Source organism: Pongo abelii, chromosome 13 (genome assembly GCF_028885655.2).
Source record: "Pongo abelii isolate AG06213 chromosome 13, NHGRI_mPonAbe1-v2.0_pri, whole genome shotgun sequence".
NCBI classification, from domain to species: Eukaryota; Metazoa; Chordata; class Mammalia; order Primates; family Hominidae; genus Pongo; species Pongo abelii.
Genome location: NC_071998.2, coordinates 110,427,908 through 110,455,001, shown reverse-complemented (window position 1 = coordinate 110,455,001; position 27,094 = coordinate 110,427,908). Strand labels below are relative to the sequence as shown.

At 39.5% G+C, this 27,094-nt stretch overlaps 1 protein-coding gene across 1 annotated transcript in view; it reads left to right on the top strand.

Annotated features, from left to right (window-relative positions):
- BRINP1 (BMP/retinoic acid inducible neural specific 1) overlaps window positions 1-27,094 on the top strand; it is a 198,886-nt gene that overhangs the window by 153,062 nt on the left and 18,730 nt on the right. Inside the window, exons 6-7 of the mRNA XM_009244809.4 lie at window positions 2,479-2,715; window positions 7,679-7,901. Of these exons, the coding sequence (XP_009243084.1) occupies window positions 2,479-2,715; window positions 7,679-7,901 (460 nt within the window). The remainder of the gene's footprint in view (window positions 1-2,478; window positions 2,716-7,678; window positions 7,902-27,094) is intronic.

The following is a 27,094-nucleotide window of genomic DNA, read 5'->3' as shown; positions in this document are numbered from 1 at the left end:
AATATAGTCTGTAGAGTTCCTTTAAGCAACAGAAACTTAACCCCGATCCATACACCCAGTTGCCTATGGGGGATTGGGATCAGCTAAAAATAAATTTGGCTCTAGAAGAGAAAATTGTGATATAGATAAAATGACTAAAAGAATTGTGGACTCAGAAAGAATTGCACACTCTGAAAGAATTGTAGACTCAGTTCAGAAGGGACTTTATTCTTGATTTGTTTTACCTCACGTTTTGGTATGTGTGTTATGCCCTTGTACAGTAGCCCTCCCAGTCACTCAAACCCATGCGGACTGATTGCTCATCCATGTGGAGCTCACTCAGTCTCACAGCAGCCCGTTGTTCAACTGTATAGCTTAATCTGCTAGAATTCCTTCTGTGCATATTGACATATACACCTTTCTCAACAGCCCTGTCACCAATGCTGGTTCAACAGGCACAGAATTCTAAACCCTCCTGCTTATCGAAGCTCTGCAAATAATGTGAAGACTGCCTTTTGATTATACACCCACACCTGTTTTTCTTTCATTAATCCTGAAGGTTCTATTAAACCTTTAACCACTTTAATCAGAGGAGTGGCATCATCATCAATATTGTCATCGTCATCACATAAAAAATAAGAATAGACAACATTTATTGTTTGCTTGCTATGTGCCAGGAGCTTTTCCAGATAATATGTAGGCATTCTTTCATGTAGTCCTCTCAATAATCCTTGTACATAGATACTAAGTGGAACCTAACAGGCAGGCTGAATATTTTGCGTGAGATGACTTAGGTAGTAAGAAGAGGAGCCAGTGCAGCCCTGCCGAGGTTTTTGACTACAGCGTGCAGTGCAGCCATGCCCAGGTTTTTGACTACAGCGTGTGGTTTCCTGCCATAAGGCATGCTGGAGTAATCATCTTCTTTCCCACAATGTCCCTCTGAAAATATTCTCCCTTAGCTGACATGTGAAGACAAGTTGAAAGGATGGGGCTTATTTAAGTATATATAAAACCTGAAGAGAATGGGAAAAAGATAAAAATCTAGAAACAACTGTGAATAGAAAATGGAAGAAATGCTGACCTTGTTCAGCAAATCCCTGATGAGTTGGATTAAGGAGTGTCCCTGAAGCATAAATGAGAAAAAAATAATCCAAATAAGAATACAGTTCTCTTTTACACAGTGAGTAGTAGAACCATTACCTCGTATTGGAAGCTAAAACTGTTTGCAGCTCCAAATGAGGTGGAGAGAAATGTCCTAAGTGAAAGTGCCCTAATGAATTAAGTTAGCCCAGATCTGTCCTTCTCTCTGGGCACCATAGACAATATACCACTCTGCTGACTTTTCATAGGTACCAGAGTAGTGCTCATGCCCAAATAAATCCTTCTCTATCGTTGGCTCTCTGTATTAAGACTTTGAATATTCAAGTATAAAGAGAAGATCATGAGATGTAATCCAGAGTGCTCATCCTGTAACCATGGGCTGGTCACTTTCTATTGGTAGACCATGGCTTCCTCACTGTTAGAGCAAAGAAGAGAAAATTAATTATCTGGTGATGCTTGTGTCTAGTGATGTGTTGGTTTTTATGTTACAGTGGTCCTATCAAATTATATCACTCTAATTATGTTACTCGTACCCTTCAAAACTACCAATGTGTACCTATGATCCACAGAATAATGTCCAAATTCCCTAGCATATAATAAAGCCCTTTGCACACTGGCCTCTGTCCCTCTCTACAGCTGTTTTCTACAGCACGAGCACCTCCATTCATCCAAGTCCATTTCTTCACTAGGAATTTTCAGACACATGGTGCCTTTCCTCTTTTAAGAGTGTCCTTCCTGTTCTTCTTTTAACCTAGTGATCTTTTACTTGCTTTTCAACCAGCCCAAATTCTGTCTCCTCTATGAAGGTTTCCCTGCTATCTAAACAAACAATTCAGTTGCCTCATATGGCTCTCTGTGCTATAGGTCTATAAAGCCATGTTATGATGATGTGTGTCCATGTCTACGCCTGCTGATGATATTGTAAACTCCCCAAGGGCAAGGATTGTGTCTTTTTTTTTTTTTTTTTATCTCTATAGGCCTAGTGCCTAGCTCAGAACTTGTGTTTCATAAATAGGGTTTATATAAATACTTAAGGAAAGCACTTGAGGAAATAAAGAATAATAAACAATAATGTTATATTTTCAATAAGAGTTTTCTCCACAAATCGAAAAGGTATATACCATATGTGGCTTTAGCCTCAGTCCTACTATAACAGAATAGAGTATGCCTTTCAGAGATGGCCAAAGTCATGACCTGAGAAGTTTAAGTAAAAGTGATGCAACTGGAAGCCTCACCAATAATACCCTGTCTGGATCTAGGTTGGCCCAGAAATACATTGGTTCCAATACACAGGGAGAAATGTAGCAGCTTCAGATTCCTATGTATCACCTTTGGAAATTGTTAATGAAACACCTTTTTTTAACCTTTCTGTTTTCCCTTCTTGCTATTCTCACACAGGTCTTCAGATAATCTTTCCTCAGTATCTGCAAGAGAAGTTTGTCCAGTCGGCCTTGAGCTATATCATGTGCAATGGGGAGGGGGAGTACCTGTGCCAGAATAGCCAGTGTCGATGCCAATGTGCCGAGGAGTTTCCGCAGTGCAACTGCCCCATCACGGACATCCAGATCATGGAGTACACGCTGGCCAACATGGCCAAGTCTTGGGCCGAAGCTTATAAGGACCTGGAGAATTCAGGTAGAGAGTCTCACTCAGTTCCACTGCATGAGTGGCCTTGAGCCAAGTCTGAAAGGGAGCTAATCTAACTGGAATTAGGACTACTGTGAGGGAAAGTTCAGTGACCCTGACCCTTTCACTTTGGAGGATCCAGATGCAAGTATAATAGCTGTCACAGAGCAGGCACTCAATAAATCTCAACTGAATAAAATTAATGAATAGCATAATCCAGTTTATGGTCATATGATGTATTGTTTCTGTTGTACCCAGAAGACAGAAAGAATAAATCTGCATAGGAAGCCTCTGGAGAGGGAAAAGTCAGAGGTAGTTGTATTGATTCCTTGGGCTGTGTATGTGTGTGTGGATATTTGTGTGTGTGTGTGTATATGTGTTTGTGCGCACCCACACACTTCTGTCCATCTCTATAAATAGATAAACATACCTCTACGTGTATATTTATATGTGCATATGCATAGAGATATAGATATCCAAAGAATCTACAGACTATCAAAGCTCAAAGTCACTTTTCTGGTAACTTAGTTATTTTCTGCCTTTCATAGTTCAGGAAAATGAGTTTCAGGGGAGGAAAGACAGTCACCCAAGCTCCTAAAGTGGATGAAGTCCGAAGTAGGATCTCTGCCTTCGTGGACATTTGAATTTTGTTGGAAAGCCAGGCATTAATTATGTAACCATGCCAATGATTAGGAAATGTCAAGGATACATCTGTAAAAAGGGAGGAGCTGCTGTGAACAAGCGATGTAGAGTTAGGGGTCAATGTGGTCAAGGAAGTCTACCTTAAGAAAGAACAGAAATGGAAGTATCTGACTATGGTGCAGATATGAGAAGGTGATTACAGGTAGACCAATGGGAGGCACAAAGGGAGAGATCTCTAGGAGAGAGATGACCATGATGTGGGTTAAGGAGATGGTACAAGTTGTAAAAACAGGAAATGTGCAGATATGCCAACATATTTAGAAGGAAAAAATGGCAGAGCTTGATGTTAGATTGTCTACAAGAGTTGAAGAGAAAAGGGATATTGAGCTGATATTCATAAACCTCCTTCAGATAGGCATGTTAGACAACTTGATAGATGTTGATATCTTTCATTGAGCTAGAACACCCTGAAAGATTTGGAAAGAAGACCATGTGCTCACTTTTCTATAGGATAAGCTTGAGAATCCTTGAGACTTCCAAGAAGAGATGCCAAGCAGGTACTTAACATATAATACGTGCTCAAGTACCTGTTAAATAAATGGACTCATGCAAAGAGCATTACTGTCTTTACAACAACATTATATTTCTTAAATCTGTTATAATAGCCACCTTAAAGGAAGTACTAACATTTCTGAATTACAGAGAAGGGAACACCTCCTCTATAATCCTCCTGCAAGACCCAGTGTTTTCCCTAGAGTTGCGCAGTTAGTAAATGGCAGGATTGGTAATGGAATTCCTGATTCCAAATCTAGTGCTCACAGCAGATTTGGTAACTTAATTTTACTTTGTCCCCCAGGCCTGAGGTTCCCTCATCTGATAAATGAGAAGACATGTTTGTGTTTTTAATATTTGAGTTTATTCAAGTCTTTAGACAAGAAATTACTTGATCAAGCAAAATCTTACCTGGGAGCCACTGTGTACCACAGATAAAAGCAGAGTTCTATGGAATAGCATTTGAAAATAACTGGTTTCTGTGAACTCTAAGCCCTAACCCAGCTCTGGGAGCCCAGAATGCATCAGGGATCCTGCTCCTACAGTGCTGTACAGCTCAAATGGAGCTGTGGATGCCTTATAACGACACCCATTAGTCCACTGAAAATCCTGGGAGCCCATAAAAGAGAAAAGTTTGTGATGGAAATGTACTATGATGATTATTTGGCCCCAAACAAAGGAAGCATTTGATAAAATGCTTTTGCAAAAAGATTTCGCTGATTACTACAAAAAACAAAAACAAACAAACAAAAAAAAACAGAGGGAATTTAGGCTATATGCACAAGGAGTAAGACTCTTTAGCATATAATCCTTATTCCCAAGGAAAAGAAACCACATTAAGTGGGTGGGCGAGGAAACGCAGAAAACTGAGATGCTGCTGAATAAGCTGAACAGGCCAAGAAAATGATATATGTCACACTTTCTCCCCAAAAGGCATACACTCCCTCAAGATTTCCTGTGCTTCTCTATTTGAAATGGTTTTACCCTTTAAGACAAATCCATTCATCCATATGTGCATCAGAGCCTTGTGCATGTGAGTTTTCCTTTGGTCCATTTTCAGCCCTTAACCTTCGCTACTCAGCCCAGGTGATTTGGAGAGATTAATGACCAGCCCAAAGTAAAAGCCATTGGTTCCTTGATGGCTCCAGAGTGTGGGTGGCCAAATAGGACCTAGTTTCTGTACACAAATGGCAGTCTACATCTCCTTGCTCGGGGATTCGTTGTAGTACTTCTACTTTTATTCAAGAAAGTTGGCCAGGCGCAGTGGCTCATGCCTGTAATCCCAGCACTTTGGGAGGCCAAGAAGGGCGCATCACCTGACTTTAGGAGTTCGAGACCAGCCTGACCAATATGATGAAACCCTGTCTCTACTAAAAATACAAAATTAGCCGGGCGTGGCGGCACATGCCTGTAATCCCAGCTACTAGGGAGGCTGAGGCAGGAGAATCGCTTGAACCCGGGAGGCGGAGGTTGCACCATTGCTGAGATAGCACCATTGCACTCCAGCCTAGGCAATAAGAGTGGAACTCTGTCTCAAAAAATAAATAAATAAATAAAGTTAATGTATTTAACTCTTAAATTCTATTTTCTTATCAGACCCAAATTTGGGTTCATTGGAAGGCCTGCGTTCCCCTTTGACATCCACAGAGCCCTCTGCAAGATAAGCTTTATGTTTTCCATGGGAGGAGAGTCCAGCTGTCCCAAACAGAACAGAGTCATCAGGGCCCATCTCCTGCCTTCAGCCAGCTCACTGAGTCAATCAATCAGTGTAGAGTCTTGTATCATCCTGTCAATCTTATGCTACCATCAACCGAGTACTTTCTGTGTCTCAGGAACTAGTTAGGTAGATGCAGTCCTATGCCACTGTGTCATTCTCAGCATTTGGATTAGATACTATTATTCCTGTTAGCAGATGGGGAAACTGACGCCTTGAGAGAATAGGGGTCCCACAGCTGTTCAGCACTCAAGATGTGACTCCAACTCTTGCCTGTCTAACTGTCTATAATGAAGTGCCTGAGTTTTTTCTAAGAGTCAGAGACTTCTATTTTTTATCACCTTTTATTTACTGTTTTCTCCTAATGTACTGAGCCTCGGGATTGCCCTTTTTATGTGTCGAGAGGAAATATAATATACTAAGTAAGAACACAGGATTTGGAGCCAGACTCAAGTCTTAATTCTCCTATCTACTGGCCATTTGACCTTGGGCAACTTCTCTGTGCCCTATTTTCTTTAAAGTGGGGGCTCTAAAATACCTACCACATAGGTTTGCTATAAAATATGGTTATATATGTTAGGTGATTAGGACTGTGCCTGGTGCCTGTCAAGAGCTATGTAAGCATTTTTAAAAATAAAATGAAAGCATAAATGCATAGTATACCTAAAATGTCCTTGGAGGTTTTATAACATGAAGTGAAAGTGTTAGGCTGAAGATTTATAATATTTATATAAATCCAACCATTGGCCTTTTTTCCTACAAAATGATCAACCCCTTGATATTTTTAATTTTCCAGGGATGGGGTAATGGGATTAGAATTACAACAGATTGGATTATTAGATTGGAAAACAAAAACTCAGGACACAGACCTGGATCTTGTCATTTATCAGCCACGTTACCTTTAAGAAATCATCTTCCCATTTTGGGCTTCGGTTTTCCTATTCATAGAACAAAAAAGCTGAACTAGATAATTTCTATGGATGTGCCAGGTTGACACTCTGAAACTCAGCATCACAAACTGAGGCAGAAACTTTTACCCGGGAGGCCCAAGAGTTTGTCACCATCTCTTAAGCTGGAGTTTTTTGAAATGTGAGATGATGCTAGATGGGACACACATACAACTTCAAACAACACTGGATCACCGGGTGGGGAAGTTGATCCATTTCAGTTCTCTGTGGAACCTGCAGATTACATCAAAAAGTTTCAGTTTGGTGCTAGCATGCCTTTAACACCTCTCTAACACTTGCTAATTTCTTGCATTTCAACGTGAGAGCAGGCATGGAGTTTTGATCATTTAGCAGGCAACAGTGTCTGACTAGAATTTATTAACATTATCTTCATCATATTTATTTTTATAGCTACCATCTTCTGAAGGCATGCAATAGTGATTTCCTTTGGAGAATTCAATAAACATTTTGTTTTCCTTTTTTTTTTCTTTTTGAGACAGAGTCTCACTCTGTTGCCCAGGCTGGAGTGCAGTGGTGCAATCTCAGCTCACTGCACCTCTGCCTCCCTGGTTCAAGCGATTCTCCTGCCTCAGCCTCCTGAGTAGCTGGGATTACAGGCACCCGCCACCACGCCCAGTTAATTTTTATATTTTTAGTAGAGATAGTTTCGCCATGTTGGCCAAGCTGGTATAGAACTCCTGGCCTGTTATCCACCCGCCTTGGCCTCCCAAAGTCCTGGGATTACAGGTGTGAGCCACTGCACCCAGCCTTGTTTTCAATTTTTAAGTGAAAAACAATGATTTGATTCAAATAACATGTTAAGTAAATGTAATAATATACGAATATTACTATAATGTTGTTATTCCAATGCCAGAAGTTTGGGAAGCCCTATCTTAAGCAAGAATGCAGTATGCAGATTCCCTTCATAAGAAAGCATAGTAGCTTTTGCCCTTTCTAGTAGGGGCAGGACAGACTAATGCAATGTTCTATGGCCCTCAGGAAAAAAAATTATGTTTGCAGGCCTGGTTTATTGGAAAGTGAGACTAAGCATTCAAGGCCACTTTAGATGGGTGTTATCATGCTTAGCCCTTCTCTCTCGGCCTTTGTCTCTCACTAGATGAGTTTAAATCATTTATGAAGCGCCTCCCCAGCAACCACTTCCTGACCATCGGGAGCATCCATCAGCACTGGGGCAATGACTGGGACCTGCAGAACCGCTACAAGCTCCTGCAGAGTGCCACGGAGGCACAGAGACAAAAGATCCAACGCACTGCCCGCAAGCTTTTCGGCCTCAGTGTACGCTGTCGCCACAATCCCAACCACCAGCTGCCTAGAGAGAGGTAAGTGTTGCCACCACCTCTACCTCTGCGGGCACCTACCGCATTAGCTACATTATCTTGCTGCAGAGTGAAATGCAATGCAGATGGTGCATTTGTGGGGTGGCAAGCAGGACCTCACATGGTCCAGACCAACAGTTTTCTGGATTGCTTCTGGGTCCTCACCTACTGGCTCCACATCGTTTCAGATTCCACATTGTTTCCGGAATGTACCATGAATTTTCAGCCTCTATGTTCTGTCTGATTCACCCGATTGAGGAGGGGAACACTAGCCCTGATAGTTATGTGGCATTATCCTGGCTGTTTAAAATATATTTCCTATTTAATTTTAAAATTACTGAGCAAAGCCGATTGTAGCATCCCCATCTTAATGGTGAAGAAACTGGACTAACTAATTAATCATTCGCCACCTTATTTATGAGGTCCTTTGAGCAGAGCCAGGAGTGAGTGACACAAATAACGAAATGTAATACAAAATGTCAGGAGACACTCACTTGCGGGGTCATTGAGTGCAGGGTTCTCACCTGAGAGAGTGTCACCTTCAGTGCCTGGCTACCTTGCTTGCCTCCCCTAGTTCCAGCCCTGTCCTGGATATACCGGGTATTCTGCTAGATGGTGGAGAATATAGAGATGGACAAGACAGGGCCCATGCCTCCACAGAATTAGGGTTTACTACTCTCTCAGGGGCACACAAGGAAGGAGCCAGGACTTGAATCCAGGTTTTTTGGACTCTCTTCTTCCAGGGCATTTCTGATCTGCAGCTGGTAGTTCCTACTGTAGAGGTGCCTCCAGGGTTTCTAAAAGGGCATCACAGGACAGCAAAAGGGCAGGTTGGGGCTCTCTCTCCACCCTGCTTCAGACAGAGCAGCTCTGCTCTTATTTGTTGCATATTTGGGGGTTCTACCTTCAATTTAGTTCTAAGAAAAAGATCCACTCTTAAAAAGAACAAGTCCATTCACATTCAGCTAGCATACTCTGTGTCAGTCACATATTTATATATATGATTGTTACCCTGTTGTACAAATCTGGAAATGGAAGCTGAGAGAGGTCAAGTAATTTGTCCAAAGCTACAGTGTAAATCAGTGGTTCTCACTTGGGGGTGACGTTTTCCCCAGGGGACATTTGAAAATATCTCAAGACAATTTTGAGTATCATAACAAGGGTTCAGGGTATTATTGCACAGGCAGTTCTCACAACAAAGAAATATCTGACTTCAAAAGTTACTGGTGCTCAGGCTTAGCAATTCTGATGTAAGAGAGACAAGATGCCAGCTATTTTAGGTTGATGCAAAAGTCATCGTGGTTTTTGCCATTATTTTTTAAGTTTTGCCATCACTTGTAAGTAACAGCAAAAACCGCGATGACTTTTGAACCAACTTTAATAAATCTATAAATCAAAATCTTATCTTCCTAACTAGTCTGTTCTACTGGCACTCAACATTTAACAACAACCGCAGTCTTCTACCACAGTCCATCCACCTATTTACGCCGATGAGGCACACCCTTTTTTCTCTCGTTTTTCTTGCGTCAGAGCTAATGCTGCTATTCCCTCCATGAAGTCTTTCCTGATTGTACCAGCCAGTACAGAAAGCTTCTTATTCTAGATTCCTACTAATCTAAAATCCTTTCCTTAGCATATTTCTCTCTCTTTCCCCCCTTTTGAAACCTCCTCCTTGTACAGACATTCAAGCTCATCTCTGTTTTCCCTATTCCCTCCAAATTTGAGCCCACCGCTTTGCATCTAGCTTGTGATAATTATATTATTTTGTGGATCAAATAGAATTTCTTTTGCCAGTTTCTTTTTGCAATGCTGCTGAAGCAGGGACTACAAAAGGTCACAAACTCACTTTCTTGTCAAGCACAACAGATGCTCAGACTGCTACCGTGAGCAAGTCTCTGAAGAAGCTTCCTTTTAGATCCATCGCACATCTGCCATGAGACCCACATCGAGCACTGTGGGAAATTCAGAAATGCACACAGCGAACAGTGCTGTGGAAGATGTCTTGTAGAGCAGGAGTGGGGAGGGGTTCTTTTATCAATCAGACCCCATATATATTAGTTTATGATGGTTGCCATAGCTAAGTACCATGGACTCAGTTGCTTAAACAATAGAAATTTATTTTCTCATAGTTCTGGAGGCCAGAAGTCCGAGATCAAGGTGTCAGCAGGCTTGGTTTCTTCTGAGGCCCCTTTTTCTGGCTTGTGGATGGTTGTTTTTTTCTATCTGTGTTTCCACGTAGTCTTTCCTCTGTGTGCATCTGTGTCCTAATATCCTCTCTCTTTTTTTTTTTTTTTTTTTTTTTTGAGATGGAGTCTTGCTTTGTTGCCCAGGCTGGAGTACAGTATCGCGATCTTGGCTCACTGCAACCTCTGCCTCCCAGGTTCAAGTGATTCTCCTGCTCAGCCTCCCCTTGCAAGTAGCTGGGATTACAGGTGTGCACCACTACACCCAGCTAATTTTTGTATTTTTAGTAGAGACGGGGTTTTGCCGTATGGGCCAGGCTGGTCTCAAACTCTTGGCGTCAGGTGATCCACCCACCTCAGCCTCCCAAAGTGCTAGGAGTATAGGTATGAGCCACCATGCCCTGCCCTAATATCCTCTCTTAAGAGGATACCAGTTATATTGGATTAGAGCTGACCTAAATGGCCTCATGTTAACTTAATTACCACTTTAAAGACCCTGTCTCCAAACACAGTCACAGTTTGAGATCCTGGGGGCTAGGACTTTAACATATAAGTTTGGAGGGGTATGTAATTCAGCCCAGAATATTATAGGAGGTAGCTTTTGATCAGATCTTTAGGTGAAGAAGCTGTGCATCCCAAGGAACAATGAAGCTCGACGAAACCTGGTTGAGGAGGGCCACGTTTGACAATGATGAGAATTCAAACAAATAACCTCTTTCAGTTATGGTGATTGTCATCTCAGAAAATGGAGAGTTAAGATCCAAAGGTCCCAAAGACATTGGGCAGTCATATTTATTAAAGGTGAGTGAAATCTCCAGAGCACCAAGCATCATCAGATATGCTAAGTTCAAGGGAAGACTTGAGAGGATTTTAGAAGGAGGGTAGCTGGATAGGCATTACAAGGGAAGAAGGAGGGACAAAGCTGGGTAATAGGAGTAACACTGGGAAAAGTCAAGCAGTCTGGATTTGTCCTACCACTAGTAAGCTGTGTGTCCTTGGGCAAGTCACTTCACCATGCTCAGTGCAGGTGTCTGCATCTTTGACATAAGTCTCTGCTCTCCTTTTGCAAGTCTTCAGGTGTAGATAGCTAAAAATGCTCTACCATCACTGGGACCTTCAAAGAAAGAGCTCACAGTGTTGCCATCTCTCCTCCTAAGGAGGAGAAAACCTGCCCTAATCATAATATTCTTCTCACCTGGAGAAGATGTCGGGCGTTCCACCATTAGCAGGTCACTCAATTATGTTCATCTGAGGAGTTTTGAATGCTAGGTACTGAGGGGTGGGAGCACACAGACACTAGGCTCTGTGGCTAATTCCTCTGAAGCCTTCCCAGGAGAGATGAACTTCCTTGGCCGGGCTGTGGGCTGCTTCCTGACATCTGAATCTGAGGCTTTAATGAGCATTTCTCACACTGCAGGGCACCTCTCTGGCACGGAGCAGTGTCAGACAGAGGTGCTAACACTGGGAACCTTGGGCCACCTCTGGCTGAGCAAGCTGGTATTTGCAAATGAACTGATGGCATGGTTTCAATGTGTCTGCTTGCTGAAGTCTGTGGAAGATGAGTGTGCTGAGCAGGTGCCATTACTGCAGCAGGTGCCAGAGAGATTGTTTACTTGTCTCACAAACAGGTGGCATTGTTAAGGTAAGATGGGAAAGGGGAAAGAGGGAACAAGCACAGGGCCTTAGCCACACATGGACCGGTCCGAATCCTGGCTCCATCACTTACCAGACACAGAGCTTTATGTAAGGCCTGCACCTCATTTGTGAAAGGGGATAATAACACTTGCCTTCAGGTTAAGTATGATGATTAAGATTTTAAAATTTAAGTAGCCTTGGTAAAGTGCCTGAATCAGTTAAAAGGAAAGGAGGAAGGGAGAGAGTAAGAGACAGAAGGGAAGGAGCTGTCACTTAGTATATGTATTCTAAAGGTCAGGCACTGTTCTTTAGCATCTTATATGAGATTAACTAATTTCCTCCTCACTACAGTCTTATGAAGCGATACTGTTACCATTCCTATTTTACAGATAAAGGAACTGAGGCACAGAAAGATTAATAATGTACACAAGGTCAATAAATGTTAATTTATTGTTACTTCAAAGAAATGTTAAGATTTAGATTTAGTGAGAGGTCAATTATAGCTAATTAAAACTTGGCTTCAATGCTTGCAAGAAACTTAATATTGGCTGGAAGGCAAAAGGGCTATTTTGGCTCTCTATTGGTGTAAAACAATTCACCCCAAAATTTAATGGCTCAAAACAGCACTATGTTATTATCTATTATGAATCTGTATGTTGACTTGGTACAGCTGAGGATATCTCTAGTTGGCTGGGGCTCTTGTCATCTGGGGGCTTGACTGGGCTGCATCTCCACAATGACACACTCTCAGAGCCAGTTGATGCTGGCTGTCAGCTGGGGGCTCAGCTGGGGCTGTCACTGGAGTGCCCACACAGGACCTCTCCACGGGGACTGGACTTCTTGCAGCATGGCAGCTGGGCTCAGAGAGGGAATGTTCTGAGACCAAAAGAAAGCTGTAAGACTTTTTCACAGCTTAGCCTTGGAAGTCGGAGAGCATTATTTCTACCACATTCTGTTGGCCAAAAGCCTAACCTAGCTTCAAGGGTGTGAGTATTGGGAGGTGCAGTTCATTATGGGGGCGGGGGACATATATTTTGGAGATGAGGTACAATAGCAATTGAGTAGAATAGGAGCTAGAGGTGACTATCAGATTTAGGGAACATAAGATTAATAATAATAACAACAATAATGAAGCAATAGCAGTTACTTACTGAGCAGCTAGAATAACAAGCAATAGAGTTGTCTGTGTGTAAAGATTCTGGAGTTAGACTGCCTTGGTTCAAATTCCAACTTCGTCACCCAGTTACATTGTAAGTCTGGAGGAAGTTACTGACACCTTTGAGCCTCAATTTTCTTATCTGTAAAATGGAGCTAATAATAGTGCCTACATTATAAGGTTGTTTTCAGGATTAAATGCTTTAACCTACATAAATTTCTTAGGACAGTGAGTAGAACATGGCTAGCACTCAATACATGTTAAGTATTGTTCTTATTTTTTTTTCCCCTCAAGAACTGATAGTTGGCATATAAATTTCTTAGCATGCAGTAATTAGTTACCCAATGAAATTGAGCATTGGTGACATATATTTTTTATCTAATACTCATGCCATCTCTGTGAAGTAGATGCTGTTGGATCATTTATGGGTTAGGGAACTGGTAAGGCAGATGTGATTAATTTATCCAAGGTCACATGAGCAGGTAAGGAGCAGATTAGATTTATTTTGCTGACTTTACTGTTGGACTTGATGGTCAAGATCACTGTGCAGAGCAGCAAGAACGCATGCTGTCTAAGCAATGTGCAGTGGCAGATAGGTGACTGCATTGGGTTTGGGATGCCCTGGTTTAGTGTGTGGTAAAGCCAAAGGCAAGGTTTGCTCATCAAGGTTGAGGGTAGTAGACCAACATTGAAATATATATACTCTAGTGTGCTGAGATGCAGGAAATGGTCCTGAACATGGAGCCCTGAATTAACTCTCAAGCCCAGGCAGAAACCCAGAAAGACATATTCCCTGTAGGTAACAAGAAGAGGCCTGGTTCAGTGCAGTCCAACTCAGCATACATTTCCTGAAAGCTTACTATGTGCCAGGCTTTGGAAGCATGAACATAAGTAAGATTCATTCCACTCCAAGGCCCCGTGCTTGTTGAGAGGACAGCAACAAGATAATTCCGGACCACACCTGTTGATGGGGACCAGCAATGGGTCGACCAGATATTTATTGGGTAATCATTATATATTAGGTTCTGTTTGAGGATCTGGGAATACTGTGATGGATTTCTGTTAGCCCGCAGAAGAGCTGGCCCTAGTGTCAGACTGCAGCTGGAGATATCAAGGGAAGGCAGGGACCCACAGTAAGACTCCTGTGGCTTGTCTTGCCACCAGGAGATCCTTACACAGTGCAGTTAAAAAGGGAAAGATGGACTTTAAGTTTGGTCTCAGCTATTACTGGACACTGAGACTTTTTAAGCCTTGGCTTTATCACTTATAAAATGGGTATAATAATTTCTGATTGCCTATCTCAGAGGGTCACTATGGGGCTCACCAGGAGTAGTGTATAAATTTGTGAACTCTGAATGCTGTAGAAAGGGGGCTATGCAATTGGGATGAACTTGAAGCCAAACACATCAGGATGGGAATGGGAATGGGCTGAGTTCAGGTTCATGGCAACTTTTAATAGTTAACACTTCTAAAGCATTTACCATGCACCAGCCACTGTCTTATGGCTTTCATCTTATTTAATCACTGTAACAACCCTCTGAAGTAGCACTAATTTATCCCACTTTATGAACAGAGAAATTAAGGTATAGAGATGTTAAATGATTTGCTGATGATTAAATAGCAGGTAGAAGACAGGCTTCAAGCCCACCAGAATCCCTTCTTGTTACTCCTCTGCTATTCTACCAATCCCCGAGACAAGATGATCCAAGGTGTTTAAATGACCTGCCAAGACTAAAAACTGCATTGCATAGAGGTGGAAATCGCCTGTCATGGCAAAAGGGAGATGAAGGAAGGAAGGAAGGAAGGGAGGGATGCAGGAGAGAAAAGGAAGGAAAAAAAGAAGAGAGAGGGAAATAAGGTAGAAAGGAAGGGAGGGAGGAAGAAAAGAAGCACAAAGTCATCTTGGGCAATGCTGAATTTAGCTGGTTCCTGTGCAATTACATGAATGTTTACTAACCACCTTATCTTCCAATCTCGTGTCAGCCACTGGAAGGCATTTAAAGATACAAGCAACTGTGCCTTGGTCCTCCAACCATCATTATCTAGCCTCTGGGTGTGCTGAAAAGACATTATTTCGTGAAGCCAGAGACCTGAGTTCAAGTCCTGTTCTGCCCTGTGTGGGCTGGACTAAACCTATAACTCATACTCTGGAGAGCACTGGGTACAGAAATCGTGCCTTGCAGAGGTGGGGTGCAGGTTGAGTAGTGAAAAAATTGTACCTCACCTTAAACTAGAGCAGCTCTTTAGCGGTTTTCTTTGTGGAAATTCTGAATTAAAATTCATTCAAGAACATAAGGTGATTTTTCTTTCTTTCTTTCTTTTTTGCTAAAACAAAAACAACAAGACTCAATTATCTCTGAGGTCCTTCTCAACTCTAAGAGACATAACATTTACTGAGAATGAGAGTAATAGTTCAATTCAAGAGTATTGGTAGAAGGTCAGTAATTGAATCTTTGAGCAGCATTGCTTTCAGATGATGCTAATTAGTCAATTTTAATGAGTAGCCTATAGTTCAAACTAAAATCTTCTTTTGCCTGAAATTACAATGGCCTTTTAACTAAGTCTCCCAGAATCTACTCTAGTTGCTTTCCAATCTATGTTCCATGGCAATCAGAATTCAAACTCAATCTTGTCACATCCCTGTTTAAAACTTTTTGGTTACTACTTACTGCTTTTAGGAGAAAGAACAAAATCCTGAGGTGGCTGACAGATCTGCTATGATCTGGTTCCCACCTACCCCTTGGCTGGGTTCCACACCGTTTCTTGGCTCTCTCAGTGACAGGACAGTTCTGCTAATTTTCTTTGAGTTAACTAAATGCCTAATTCCACCCCCTCCCTGTAGCCCTTCATTTCAAAGGATTCACATGGGCTGCTCCTTCTGCTTGAATGTGCTTTCTTTTTTTTCTTTTGTTCTTCACTATGATAGCTTCTACCTGCCCTTCAGATCTCAGGCTCAAAGATTCCTTCCTCAAGAACATGGTCCCTGCATTGAAAGGCTGTTTCAGGACTTATTTTATGTGCTTCCTTATCATTCTAATTTTCTAATTGAACCCAAGTTCCAGTTTACCATCCAGTTTACCAGTATATCTTTTTTCTTTCCTTTCTTTTTTTTTTTTTTTTTTGAGGCAGAGTCTTGCCCTGTCACCCAGGCTGAAGTGCAGTGGTATGATCATAGCTCACTGTAGTCTCAAACTCCTGGGCTTAAGTGATCCTTCAGCCTCAGCCTCCCAAGAATCTGGAACTACAGGTGCGCACCACCATACCTGGCTAGCTTATCTAATTTTTTTGTATAGCCAGAGCCTCAGTATGTTGCCCATGTTGGTCTCAAACTTCTGGACTCAAGTGATAGTCCCTCCTTGGCCTCTCAAACTGCTAGGATTACAGACGTGAGCCACTGCACCTGACTACCATTTTCTCTTTTTAAATCTATTTATTAATGCCTCTCTCTCCCATGAGACTATCAGCGCACACATACATCTTTTTCTATATTCTTTATAACTTTGTTCTTATAACTTCCTACCACATGACCTGTCACACAGTAGCCATTCAAAAAACTTGTCCAATGAATGGACACATAGATTATTTGCTTCTCCGAATATGCCACAGATGCATGTTGACATAATCTTCTGCAAATTGAGTTCCATGTTCGTATATAAACTGTATGTACTTTCTACATATGTTGAATATATTTAGATTATCTTCCTCATTCACAAATGAAGAAACTAAGATCAAAGGGAGGTAAGTGACTTTTCCAGGGTCACTCAGGGAATTCGTGAACAGATCGTAACTAAAATTCAGGCCAGTAAACTGACGGTCCAGATAGTTTGGTAAAATCGAAACTGCAAATGGCAATTGTCTTCAACTGACCTGAATCCAAATCCTAAAGTTATTTATTGTTAAGTCTATTAATTTGGGAAATGTTCCCTACTGAAGAAAAAAAAAAAGAAGAACAAGAAAAACAGATACTATTCAATTCAATGAAATGAGATAAAATTCCTAGCATCGAGTAGGCGTTTAAGGTTAGTGTGATTTGATATTTCGTACTTATATCTGGCTATCACCTGGTTTTTTTTTAAAGATTAGAGTATTGTAAGGCAAATAAGATCCATGGAAGCTTAACTTGAGGGCAGACAGTAGAATTATTAGCATTTTCTGATGATGCTTCGTCTTTGATTTCTTTTTACTTCTCAAATTCACAGGGCCTTGACCCAGCAGTCCAAGCCTTAGCCAAGCACAATGTAATTATCCATTGTTGAGATGAAAATCTCTTGGGGGCATCAACATCAGGCTCAGATGCTGGGGCCGTAGCTTCTGAACTCATGTCAGCTTTTAACATATTTCCTTCTCCATACAGTGTTTAATTGGTGTCTGTAGAAAGACTCTGGCTACCAAGATAATTGTTATCTCTATTCTGACGACCCTCAATATTCATACTGATTTTGATTCTTCTCTGTGAACCCTGTACTTGTTTGTCTCTGGATTTCATCTCCATAGACTCCTGCAGTGGGGCAGACAGATATGGCTTCATATATTTTATCGAACTCAAGTCAGTTTCAGTTTATTAGACTGACAGTCCCGGCTCTGTCATTTATTAGATGTGTGACCTCCAAAAGTCTCCAAACGTACCTGATCCCTCTGTTTCCCCATCTGTATGGTTAGGATAATAAGAATAGCTACCCCACAGAGTTGATGCCCTAGTCAATTCATATGATATATGTGAAAATTCTTCATAACTTGTAAAGAAATATAAGATAGAATGTTAATATATTCAAGGCTGGGCACGGTGGCTCATGCCTGTAATCCCAGCACTTTGGGAGGCCGAGGCTAGCAGATCACTTGAGGCCAGGAGTTGAAGACCAGCCTAGCCAACATGGAGAAACCCCATCTCTACTAAAAAATACAAAAATCAGCCTGGCATGGTGGTGCAAACCTGTAATCCCAGCTACTCAGGAGGCTGAGGCACAAGAATCACTTGAGCCTGGGAGGCGGAGATTGCAGTGAGCCAAGATCACGCTACTGCACTCAAGCCTGGGCAATAGAGCAAGACTGTGTCTCAAAAAAAAAAAAAAAATTAATATTTTCAAGAGCACAGCAGTAGTAGACCCTAGATATTTGATGACATAAATAATTGATGACAACACTTTCTCTTTCCAAGAAGCGGATGTTTCTGTTGCATAAAATAAAGCATGAGCCTAACAAACAAAATGTAATCATATAATAAAGAAACAAAAGAACTTAAGAACCTTAGGACTTCAGACTCTCTAGTCTGACAGACCAAAGTGTGTGACTATCATTTACTATTGATAGTACTTGGCATAGTATTAAGGCATTCAAGCTTCAATTTTCTGCATGGCGTGATGGAGAGAAAAATAGTAGCCAGCCTTGGAAAGCCAATAATAGAACACAGATGCCAGGGTTAACACATAGCAAAATGGCAAAGCATGGGGCTCTTTGTTGGATGAAATTGGAACCAATAGTTTGTTGGCTAATTGAAAACGTGAAGTTAAACTAGGAAATCCTAAAATGTATACATGCTATACATATATGAACCATTTTATTTTAACTTAAAAACATATAAATGCACATTTCTTGGCCAGCCTCTTGAAGTAAAGCCAAAATCTTTTCTGAGGGTAGTGGTATATTCTATTTAACATTCTACTGGTGTTCCTGCATAAACCATACCATAATTGCATAACATTTCAAACCTTGGTTTATTCAAAGTGGAGCAACAGCTTAGACTCTTAAAAAACAACTTAAATGTTTGCAGATTTTTTTGTTACTTCCCCTTTATTTAAATCGATAGTCATTTTTGTCAATAACTCATCTTTATAGAATTTTCCCACTGAATTCAAATTAGTTTCCACAGAAAAAAGCAATTCACATTTCATTGATTTATTTTCATTTTAATTTAGTTATTTTATAACTTTTTAGCTATATTATAAGATATAATAATAGCAAATGCAATGGGCATAAACAGGTTTGGGAATAAGCGAAACTGACTTCAGCTTGTATGCTTGTTACTTGGTGGAAATAGAAACGTGGAAGTGTAACCCACCAGACAAGAGTGTTGAGTGCGCCATCAGCTTCACACACCACATTTATCTGATGGGAGGAAGAGCCATTTTCCCAAAGTTACTTCATGGAGGTCAATTATGAGAACTTGTCCCACTTGACAGAGAAGCTGTGATTCCTGGTAACTTGCCACACTTAGTGGAACAACTTGCTCAAGGTCACCTACTATAGTAAGAAAAAAATGATGATAATAATACCTGATACACATTGACCATTTATTATGTACCAGACAGAGCTGTCGATGCTTTACATATATTAATGTGTGTAATCCTTACAATAACCCTATCAAAAAGGTTCTACTGTGCTTCCCATATTATAGACAGAGAGTTTGAATAGCAAAGGGAAATGCTGCAAGAGAAGAGGAGAATGAGAGAAATGCATTCCTGCTGGGGAGACTGAAAAAAATACTTTCCTCTGTCTGGATTACTTTATTCATCCTTTAATTTTCAGATTCATCCCTGATTTCTTAGGAATATTTGGTCTGACTCAGTGGACCAAGTTGCACCATCCTATTAAATGCCTTTACTGTATCTTCTGTTTCATTTTTTTCTAGCACTTGCCATATTTGCAATGCTGTATTTAAACCCAGACTTCCCCTACTTGACCACAAATTCGGTGAAGGCAGATAACTTGTTTTCCTTGCTAACCAATGGTTCCTCAGTGACAGGTAAAGTGCCTGGAATATCACGACTTAGCCTTTGCTGCACTGAAGTGAGGGGACATTTCACATGGGAGCTGAGGGATGATTATGCTTTGTACTTGCAGTGAAAAGAATGATTTTCCATTCAAGAAAGCAATATACATACCTATGAAGAATACAGTGTGGGATTAATTTTATCCAGAAATGTCAAATCAGAAATCAGAAACAGGATATGTCAGGATTAAATACCTAGGCTTTGGAACCAGAGGACTGAGGTTAAATATTGGCAAGCAATGTGCTGAGTGTCCTCTGGCCCTGAGTGTCCTCATCTGTAAAATAAGGATAATGTCTCCTCCACAGGGTTATTGAGAGGGTCACCCAAGATACATATTCACTATTCCTAGCATGTGGTAAGTCGTCAATAAATATTAGCACTTAGTGCAATTGTCCTTATTGTTATTGAATAAGGTTAGACCTTTATGTTGGGAAATTATGGAGGGATTAAATACCTAGTGGTGGAGTTTGCATCTTATCATTAAGGTGATATGAAGCCAGCGGGAAAAATAATAGAAGGGATGCTGTGGTTTAGTAAATGTTCTCTGATAGCTATTAGAAAGATGAATTGGAGAATCAATGGGATCTCTCTTTTGGGTGTAAGAGGATTCAATATTTCTTCTCTGTGCTGATATGATCTGTGGATTAAAGCACTGCTTCCCAAACTGGGATTGGCATCACAGTCACCTGGAGTACTTTCTGAACATAGATTAGTGGGGCTTGTGTCCAGGGGTTTTGATTCAGTAGAACTGAGGTGGGTCCTAAGTCCCGGGTGATACTGATGCCACTGGTCTAAGCGCCATACCAGACTTGGATTAAGTCTGTCTTCACTGCCTTAAATATGGTCGCACCTCTTTCTATGCACTTGGTAGAAACTAAGCAAAAATGAGTTCCCCTAAGTGAATCCTATAAGACTTTGAAAAGGAGGAAAAAAAGGAAGTGGTATCTGTTTGAATAAGTTTAGAAAATGTTGAATTACAAAAAAATGCTAAATAAAGAAGAGGTCAAGTTTTCATATGTTTCAAATTTATTTGGCCATAGAATCTTTCTTTTTGAAGTTTTTCAAGAGATTGGGCTCCTCAAAACACAGCTTTGGAAAAGTGGTTTACACCAGATCAAGAAGCTATGACCCAGATTGTTTGGTGTGATACCACAGGTTGTCATATTCCCTTCTTGTCAGTAGAGATCGTCATCTTTCAGTAAGTCTTCTTTTAGTTGAGTTTCTAACACCTTCTGCATAAGCAGATGCTAATGGCTTTGTCTCCCTGCAGGTACCACCCCTGCTGAGAGGTGGCATGACTGCTAACCAGCAGCTGCAGAAGTAACAGCAGGAAGGTGCTCCATTTCTGGTATAATTAGGAAATAAACTTACCCCATGTGGCTTAGGGACATTCCTAACCTTAAAAAGTAAACTATTACCAAGACAAATACCTTATGTATAGATTACTTTAAAGTTTGCAAAGGGCTTTCACACTGATGATGTTATGTGATCGGAATAACCAGTGGATGAGGTAGAGTGAGGATCAGTCGGTCTCCCCGTTTACAGAGGAGAAAACTAAGACTCACAGAAATGAATGACTTGCCCAAGATTATAAAGTAATACTCATTATCCTGTTGCCATCCTACATAGGCATAGGCCCCTTTTCTTGTCAAATAATATTTACATTAATATTTATACTGAATCTTCATTTAGTCATTCATTCATTTATTCATTCAACAAATATTTAGTGAATACTCACTAAGTGCCAGGCAGGATACAAGTGGTAGGGGGGTGAGCAAGACAATGAGTGCCCCTGTTCACAGAGAGCTCAAGATCTAGAAGATAGACTACCTAGAAGATAAAACTGGCCCCGAGTTGGTTTTGCATCCATGATTTACTTTAGAAACCTGAGGCTCAGGAAGGCTAAATGAGCTAATATTATGAAATCATAAAATTTTGTACCTGAAAGAAACTTAAAAGATTGTCCAGTCTATTCTTATCATTTTCTTAAGGAGTAAAATGAAACAGAGTGTTCTGTGCAGAATAACTATGTTAATTTTTATTATGTAGCAAATTACCATAAATTAAGAGACTTCACGTAGATTTATTATGTTATAGTTTCCAGGGGTCAGGAGTTTAGGTATGGTATAGCTGGGTCTTCACTTTATGCATCACAGGCTGAAATCAAGGTATTGGACAGACTAGGCTCTTACCAGTGGGCTCTGGGGAAGAATCCAAGTCCAAGCTCCTTCAAGGTGTTGGCAGAATTCAGTTCCTTGTGGTTGTAGGACTGAGGTTACTGTTTCCTTGCTGTTTGTTGCTAGGGATTCTATGTGAATGGCTAGGGGCCCTTCTCCAGGCCTTGCACAAGGTCCTCTTCAACTTCAAAAGAATAAAGATGCATGGAGTCCTTCTCACACTTCAGACTTCTCTGAGTTCTGCCAAAGCAAGAGAAAACTCTCTGCTTCTAAAGGGACACATCTGATTGGATTAGGTCCACTAAGATAATCTTCCTCTGTAGGTCAGCTATGTTATGTAAAAGAACACAGTCACCAGAGTGCTATCTCATCGCCGTTACAGGTCCTGGGAACTAGAGCCTGGAACCTTGGGGAGGAAGAAGGCATTTTTAGAATGCTCCCTAGTACAGTAGCATAGTTCGGGAATAATAGAATGAAAAAGAGATAATCTGAGTTCTCTCTGGAGCTCATAACATCTAGTGTTCTGAATATATATTGCTGTAGAGCAAATTGACCCAAATTTAGGGGCTTAAAATACCAATTATTATATTATGTTCCTGATCTGTGGATCAGTAATTCATGCTGGAAGTTGCTGGGCAATTATGTTCTATGTGGAGTTGATTGCAATCACTCATTGGTATTTAGCTGGGAGGGAAGCTGGCCTGGAAGTCGCCAGAAGGCTTCCCTCGCATGTCTGAAGCAGAGATGGCCAGAAGGCTAGCCTCATCTGGGCAGTTCTTCCTTTCCAAGGTCTCTCCATGTAGTCCTACAGCAGAGTGGCCGGATTGCTTAGAATGGATCTCAGAGGTACAAAAGGGAGTTTTCCAAGAGATAGGAGGTGAAAGCTGCCAGTCTCTTCAGGCCCACACCTATAAACTATGTGAATCACTTCTGGCTTATTACATTGGTCAAAGCCATGGTAGGATCTTCCCAGATTCAAGGGGAGAGTACATAGACCTGTTGTCTTTATGGGAGCAATAGCAAAGGATTTGTGGCCACCGGATACATAGAGTAGGTTTTTCATTTGTTCATTTTTCCAGTGTAAAACATTAATTTTTTTCGCAAGCACTTTATTTTTTGAAAACAAATTTTATTGTGTGTATTTGAGGTTTACAACATGCTGTTATGAGATACATATGGACAGCAAAATGGTTACTATAGTGAAGCAGATTAACATAGCTATCATCTCACCTAGTTACTTTTCTGTTACAAGAGCAGCTAAAATCTACCTATTTAACAACAATCCCCAATGCTGTATTAATTCTGTAAATGTGTTCATCCTACTTATTTGCTATTTTGTATCCTTTGACCTACATTTCTCATTTCCTCTCCCCCTACAAGCACAGTAACCACTATTTCCATTATCTATTTCTCTATCTCTGTGTATTTGAGCTCTTTTTTTCTTTTCCTTCTGCATTTAAGTGAGATCATGCAATATTTGTATTTCCGTGTCTGGATTATTTCACTTAGAATAATGTTTTGTAGATCTATCTATGTTGTAACAAACAGTAGGATATCATTCTTCTGAAGCTGAATAATATTATATTGTATATATACAGTCAGCCTTCCATATCTGTGGGTTCCACATCCACGAACTCAACCAACTATCGATAAAAAAAAAAATTAATAAAATAACAATGCAATAATAAAAATAATACAAATTTTAAAAATATAGCATTATAACCATGTCATAGTATTTACATAGCATTAGGTAATACAGGTACTCTATAAATGTTTTAAAGTATACAGGAAGACATGGGTAGGTTATATGTGTAGGTTATGCAAATACTATGCCATAGAAGAGACTTGAACATCATCAGATTTTGGTATTTTTGGGGGTTGAGGAGCCAGTTCCCAGTAGATACTGAGAAACAACTGCATACCACATTTTCTTTATACATTTATTTGTTGATAGGTATTTAGGTTCTTCCTTTATCTTGGCTATGGTGAATAATATTGCAGTTAATACGGGAATGCAGATATCTTTATCTGTGCTGATTTCATCTCCTTTGGGAATATACCCAGAAGAGAGATTTCTGTGTTGTATGGTAGTTCTATTTTTAATTTCTTTAGGAACCTCTATATTATTTTCCATAATGGCTGTACCAATCTACATTCCCACCAACAGTATACAAAGGTTTCCTTTTCTTCACACCCTCGCCAACATTTGCTATCTCTTGTCTTTTTTATAGTAGCCATCCTTATGGGAGCAAGGCAATATCGTATAGTGGTTTTAATTTGCACTTCTCTGATGATTAGTGCTGTTGAGTACCTTTTCATATTCCTGTTAGCCATTTTTATGTCTTCTTTGGAGAAATGTCTGTTCAGGTCCTTTGTTCATTTTCTAAATTGGGTTATTCGTTTTTCTGCTATTGAGTTGTAAGAATTCTTTATAAATTTTCATTATTAATCTCTTATCAAGTATATGATTTGCAAATACTTTTTCTCAGTCTGTAGGTTGCCTTTTCAGTTTGTTAAATATTTCCTTTGCTGTGAAGAAGCTTTTTAGTTTACTATAGACTCATTTATATTTGTTTTTGTAGCCTGAGCTTTTGGTATGATATCAAAAAATTCATTGCTAAGGCCAACGTTGTGGAGCTTTCTACTTATGTTCTCTTCTAGGAGTTTTTTGGGTTTCAGGTCTTCCAATGAGGCCTTTTATCCATTTTGAATTGACTTTTGTGTATGGTGTAAGATGAGGGTTCAATTTCATTATTCTGCATCGGGAAATCTAGTTTTCCCAGCACCATTTATTGAAGAGATTATCCTTTTCCCATAGTACCCCCTTGGTGCCCTTGTTGAAAATTAGTTCACCCTTTATGATTGGATTTATTTCTGGGCTCTCAATTCTGTTCCACTGGTCTATGTTTCTGTTTTTTTATGCCAGTTCTATATTGTTTTGATTACTGTAATTTTGTAGTATAATTTTAAATCAGGAAGCATGATGCCTCCTACTTTGTTCTTCTTTCTCAGTATTGCTTTGGCTATGTGAGTTTTGGTTTTTTTGGGATTGCTTTTTCTATTTCTGTGAAGATTGACATCGACATTTTTATACGGATTATGTTAAATCATTATATTGCTTTGAATAGTGTGAATATGTTGATAGTATTAATTTTCCCCATCCATGAACACAGAATATCTTTTCATTTATTTGTATCTTCTTTAATTTCTTTAATGTTTTATAGTTTTCAGTGCACAAATCTTTAACTTCCTTGGTCAAATTTATTCCTAAGTATTTTTTTTGTAAATGAGATACTTTTTAAAATTTCTTTTTCAACTAAGTTATTTGTGTGTAGAAGTGCTAGTCATTTTTGTATCTTAATTTTGTAAAATTCAACTTTATTTAATTCATTTATTAGTTCTAATAGTTTTTTGTGGGGGGGATATTTGGGGTTTTCTGCATATAGAATTATGACACTTGCAAATAGAGTTTATTCTACTTCTTCCTTTCTGATTTGGATGCTTTTTTATTTCTTTTTCTTGTCTGGTTGCTCTTGCTAGTACTTCCAGTATTGTATTGAATAGAAGTGGTAAGAGTGGACATTCTTGCCTTGAATTGAATGTTAGTGGAAAAGCTTTCAGTTGTTTCCTGTTGATTATGATGTTAGCTGTGGGTTTTTCATAAATGCCCTTTATTATATTGACAAAGTTTTATTCTATAGCTAAATTTATGAGTTTTAACAAGAAAAAAATGTTTAACTTTGTCAAATACTTTTTTCTGCATCAATTGAGGTGATCTTATGATTTTAATATTTTATTCTGTTAATGTGATATATGACACTTATTGATTTGTATGTATTAAACCAGCCTTGCGTTCCTGGGATAAATTCCACTTCGTTTAGATGTGTTGTTAAATTCAGCTTGCTAATATTTTATTGAGGATTTTTGCATCAATGTTCATTAAAGACATTGGCCTGTAGTTTTCTTTTTTTGCAGTGTCTTTGGCTTAGGTATCAAGGTGATGCTGCCTCATAACATGTGTTTGGAAGTATTCCCTCTAGCTCTATTTTTTGGAAGAATTTAAGAAGTATTGGTAACAATTATTTTCTGAATATTTGGTAGAATTGAGCCATGAAGCCATCTGGTCCTGGGCTTTTCCTTAGTGGAAGGTTTTTAAATATTACTTCACTTCAATCTCTTTGTTAGTGGTCTGTTCAGGTTTTCTTTTTCTTCCTGATTCAAACTTCATAGGTTGCATTTTCCAGGAATTTATCCATTTCCTCCAGATTATCCAATTTGTTGGCATATAATTGTTCATAATAGTCCCTTATGATCCTTTTTATTTCTGAGACATCTGTTGTAGTGTCTCTACTTTCATTTCCAATTTTATTTATTTGAGTTTCCTTTTTTTTTTTTTTTTTTTTTTAGTCTAGCTAGGGGTTTGTTGATTTTGCTTAGTTTGTCAATGAACCAACTCTTGGGTTTATTGATTTTTTTTTCCATGAGTTTTGTGTTCTCTATTTGATTTATTTCTGTTCTGATCGTCATTATTTCCTTCCTTCTGCTAAATTACAGTTTAGTTTCCTCTTCTTTTACTAACTCCTTAATTTATTTGTGATCTTTCTTCTTGTTTATTATTTATTGCTGTAAACTTCCCTCTGATAACTTCTTTTGATGCATCCTATAGGTTTTCATATGTCATGTTTCTACTGTTATTTGTCTCAAGATATTTTTCAGTTTCCCTTTTGATTTCTTCTTTGACCTATTGGTTGTTAAGGAGCATGTTCTTTTATTTCCACATACTTGTGAATATTTCAAGATTTCTCTTGTTACTGATTTCTAGTTTCATAACATTGTGGTTGGAAATAATACTAGATATAATTGTAATATTACTGAATTTACTAAAACTTGTTTTGAGGCCTAACATATGATCTATCCTGGATAATGTACCATGTGCTCTAGAAATGAATGTATAGTCTGCTGATGTTGAATGAAATATTTTATATATGTCTGTTAGGTCCATTTGGTCTAAAGTGCAGTTCATGTTCAGTATATTTTGGTTATTTTTCTGTCTGCTTGATCTATTCATTGTTGAAAACAGGGTATTAAAGTCCTCTACTGTTATTGTATAGATATTTATTTATTCCTTCAGGTTCATTAATATTTACTTTATATATTTAAGTGCTCCAATGTTGGGTGCATATATATATTTATATTTGCTATGTCCTCTTGATGAACTGATGCTTTTATTGTTATACAATGACCATCTTTTTCTCTTGAAATAATTTTTGACTTGAAG